This window comes from Lucilia cuprina, chromosome 3 (genome assembly GCF_022045245.1).
Source record: "Lucilia cuprina isolate Lc7/37 chromosome 3, ASM2204524v1, whole genome shotgun sequence".
Classification (NCBI taxonomy): domain Eukaryota; kingdom Metazoa; phylum Arthropoda; class Insecta; order Diptera; family Calliphoridae; genus Lucilia; species Lucilia cuprina.
This window is the reverse complement of record NC_060951.1, coordinates 57,526,820-57,531,468: the sequence shown is the minus strand read 5'-3', so window position 1 is coordinate 57,531,468 and position 4,649 is coordinate 57,526,820. Positions and strand designations below refer to the sequence as shown.

At 27.3% G+C, this 4,649-nt stretch overlaps 2 protein-coding genes across 4 annotated transcripts in view; both read right to left on the bottom strand.

Annotated features, from left to right (window-relative positions):
* Positions 1 to 4,649, bottom strand: part of LOC111678725 (double-stranded RNA-specific editase Adar) — a 300,956-nt gene that overhangs the window by 287,417 nt on the left and 8,890 nt on the right. The window lies entirely within an intron of this gene.
* Positions 3,454 to 4,479, bottom strand: LOC111678726 (translation initiation factor eIF-2B subunit beta; the record flags this gene model as incomplete). Its single annotated transcript, XM_023440150.2, has 3 exons — positions 3,454 to 3,606; positions 3,682 to 4,070; positions 4,138 to 4,479. Coding segments are annotated over 3 exons (804 nt in total), but the record flags the coding sequence as incomplete, so codon positions are not given.

Sequence of the window (4,649 nt, the reverse complement as noted above, 5' to 3'; positions counted from 1 at the left end):
GTCTAGTCTATAGTCTAGTCTATAGTCTAGTCTATAGTCTAGTCTATAGTCTAGTCTATAGTCTAGTCTATAGTCTAGTCTATAGTCTATTCTATAGTGTAGTCTATAATCTAGTCTATAGTCTAGTCTATAGTCTAGTCTATAGTCTATCTATAGTCTAGTCTATAGTCTAGTCTATGGACTATTCTATAGTCTATTCTATGGACTATACTCTAGCCTACAGACTAGACTATAATCTAGTCTAGTCTACAGTCTAGTCTATATTCTATTCTATAATCTAGTCTAGTACATGGTCCAGTCCATAGTCTAGTCTATAGTTTAGACGATAGTATAGTTGGTGTTGACTATAGTATAATTTATAGTCCAGTCACTTTTTATAATTTAGTCACACCTTACAGATAAGTATCAAGTCTAATCTTGTGTATATTTCTGTCACACTATGTGTAATGAATTCAAATCGTTTCACCAGCTTCACTCAATCGAACACACCAATCGACCATTTAAGGTTTAGACATCAAACTATTTTTAGTTTGCTTTAATTTATTACCGTAACAAATAATTTAGGCTGTTCTTCATTTATTTTTTTTTATTCAATAATAAATTGGTTTTATCTGTGAAATCAATTTCATAATTATAGTCGATAAATAAACAATATTTACGTATATCGTTCTTATCTTTTACATATCACTATAACATTTCACTTTAATATTTATAGCAAACTAACTGAAATCAGTTACTAATTACATTTAATTGTAGAAAATGAATACATCAATTTAATTGTGTTTTTTTTTCTCAGTGATTTTGTTTTAATTTCTCTTTTAGTTTTCTTTTGAATGAAAAACTTACCGAAAATAATATTTTTCTACATATTTGCAATTGATTTTATAAATAAAATATTTATTTATTTGTATTTGATTGCCCAGTTTAAAGGTTTACTTTTGTTTCCCTTTCAAAATAGAACAAAATAAATAGTTAATTGTTTTTTACTTTTATTTAAATTACAATTCTAATGTCCAAACCAACCTTAAGCCAATGACTGCCAACCAACTACTAAAGTTTAATTTTGCGGTTTTGTTTGCAAAAAGAACCTAACTGCTTAATATTAAAAGGGGGTAAAAATTTATGGGAAAACCCCTCTAGGCATTGAAACACCTTAATACTAGTACAGTAGTAACAATAGATAAAGGATAGCTTGGCAAATTTTAAACAAAATCGGAGTTAAAGTAGTATCCTAAATATAACTAAGGTTATTCAAGTTTACTTCATCTTTGCGAATAAAGTTAACTCTAAGGTAGAGAGCCGTCATATTAAGGTTTCACTGTATGTAAACATTTATTTAAAATTTCTATCGTTTAGAAGGTTTTACTAGACATCATAATTACCTTTACGAAAATGTTTTTTTTTTACATACAGATCGTAAATTTGTAAATATTTAAAAGTTGGGTGGTTATTTTTTGGATTTTATTAAACTTAAAAAAAAAAATAATAAAATAAAATCGTTATTGTTGTTATTATTTGATTTTCCTAGCGTTTTCATTATGACCAACCCCAACAGGATGGTGCTGGTGGTGGTGGGGAGAAATTTTTCATTCAATAAAAGCGGAAATGACCGCATTTATTACAAAATATGCAATTTTTCCTTTTACATTTGTTGAAGTAGATATTTTACATACATTCATACCTATTTACAAACGCAAACATATCTACAAATGTATATAAAAGTATGTATGAAGCTGATTTGTTATATACATTTAGGTTGGACATTGTTCTAAAGAATTAAAAAAAAAAACAAATGAAAATTGAAAAGAATAAGAACTATTAGTAAAATTATTACATTTGTTCAAAGTCAAGGACCTGGCATGGTTTATAAACATGGAAAACAGAAATGTGTTTTGTTGTCAATAGGAAATGTTATTTCTTTTTTATTTATAATTATAAATAATTAAAATTGAACATTTGTAATTTATGTTTTTTTTTAGAATGATTACATAAAAAAAATCAAAAATGAAAATCAGATAATGACTGTTCCAATCAAATTAATACTGGTAATGATATGAATTTTTTCAGTCCAAAATATAAAAAAAATTGAAAACATAAACATTTTTTAAACATATTTTTAAGTGGAGGCGTTTTACAAAACTGAATTTCGTAATATTTACGAAAATTTCATTTATATTACGAAATACTATTTAATGAAACTTATATCTAACTTTACGAAAGTATGACAACCTGTTGAACAATGTACGAAATAGATAGATAGATAGATAGATAGATAGATAGATAGATAGATAGATAGATAGATAGATAGATAGATAGATAGATAGATAGATAAATATATAAATATATAAATAGATAAATAGATAAATAGATAGATAGATAGATAGATAGATAGATAGATAGATAGATAGATAGATAGATAGATAGATAGATAGATAGATAGATAGATAGATAGATAGAAAGAAAGATAGAAAGATAGAAAGATAGAAAGATAGATAGATTGATTGATTGATTGATTGATAGATAGATAGATAGATAGATAGATAGATAGATAGATAGATAGATAGATAGATAGATAGATTAATTGAGTTTACATTCAAAATTTTTGATTTTCAGAAGAAAACTGTTTATTTTAGCAAAAATTTGAAATAGCCGAAGGTTTGCTTAAATAAACATGAATGTTAAAATACAAAATTTTCAAAAATCTATGTTTCAATAAAAATTCGATTTTTCGAACCGATGTAATGTTTTTTTAAACAATAGGTAGCTTTTTTTTATCATAAATTGAGTTAAAAACTATGGTTCAATTAATTTTTTAAAAAACATCAATAATTTTATCAATCAATCATGTATGGTTTAAGTTGCACTTAAAAACTAATCACCGTAATAATAACATAACGTAATCATTTATTGTAGGTTTATTCTTTTCCACACAAAACTTCTTTAGTAAACCATTAACAACTTTATTTGCTAGTTATGAAGATGGGATAAAGAAAACTTTCTTTTAATTTGACCTACCGAAAGGCCTTAAATTATATTTTAAAAACACTTTTTCCTTCGCGCCACAATATTTTTAAAGTTTAACTTTTTTTAAAAATTATAGTTTTAAAACTTTTAAATATTTTTTTTTTAAACTTTTAACATTAATTTTATTAATATATACGTAAAAATGTTTATAAGACGCGAAAATACTAACTCATTCGATGAAATTAAAATAAACTATGAAAGAAATGCAAAATAAAATAGAGAAAAATACAAACTGAACTAATTGGATTAATGCAAAAGAACACTGAGGAAAGTAATTATTTAACAAAAACAATTCTATTTAAATGAAATACCAAGGAAGGGTAAAATGTTGAAATCAACAAAACGATATGAAACCACCTCCCACACGTGATTTAAATGGCTAAAGAAAAAAAGGCGCTTAAAATTTAGGAAATTAGAACAAAAAAAATATATAAAATAAATATTTTACATTTATTTTAAAACAAATTAAATTTGCCTTATTTAGTTTATAAGAATAACAGTACAAACTTTTAAATTTCATAATCCTCGGGATGATAGAGTTCAGTTAGTAAACGATAAACATAAGAGGGAGCATGACCACCACTGAAAATAAGGAGTAAAAAAACAAATTAAAAATAAATTTTAAACTACATATATATTAAAAAAAAAAGAACTTACGTATTAGATATAAACAATGTGACCAGTTCGGGTGGTACATAATCAAAAATGGGACTGTAGATTTTGGCAGAACGTGCAGCCGATGAGTCATAGGGCAACACACCCTCGGCACAACCCAATGAGTTAAAAGCATCCTGTTCATAAGAACACAAGTGCACAGGTGCCAATTTATACATGGGAGCCAAAACAATAACAGGAACTGAATAATATTTAGCAGCTAAGGCTACAGTATAAGAGCCGCAGGCTGCTCTAAGACCACCATTAGCCAAAACACTATGTGTACCAATAATAACTTTATTAACACGAGACATCATGGCAAATATGGCCGAGTCGGGTATAACAATAATTTCTACACTATTGCTGGCCAAACTGGCAGCCAAATTGTGTCCCTGAAAGAAAAAGGAAATTAAAATGATTTTCTTGATCTTTCGATTTTTTTTTATAGCAATAACTTACTCTACAAGCTGGTGCACATTCAGCTATTATAATAGTTAATGACTGTCTTTTCTTAATGGCTCTTTTCAAGAAATGTTCTACACTTCTTGAGTGTCCTAAAGTTAGTATAACTTCCGTTGAGTGTATGTGTTGTTCAGCCTGGGCACAAATACTTTCACAACTTGTTTCTAATTCCGTTTCAATTTCCTGCAAATGATCTAAGAGTGCATCTTTAAGACCCGCTGTTGGTTTGGCATAGTCCACACTTATATCGCATTCACTGGTTTGTGTTACCAATTTGTGTAAGGATAATGTCGCCTGAGAGTCATCAGCAAAGTGGTGGACCTGTCGGGAATAGGGAATAATTTTAGTTTTTATTTAATAAGAAAAGTTTTTAAAATATCCATCTATCTACCAATCAATCAATCTATCTATCTATCTATCTATCTATCTATCTATCTATCTATCTATCTATCGATCTATCTATCTATCTATCTATCTATCTATCTATCTATCTATCTATCTATCTATCT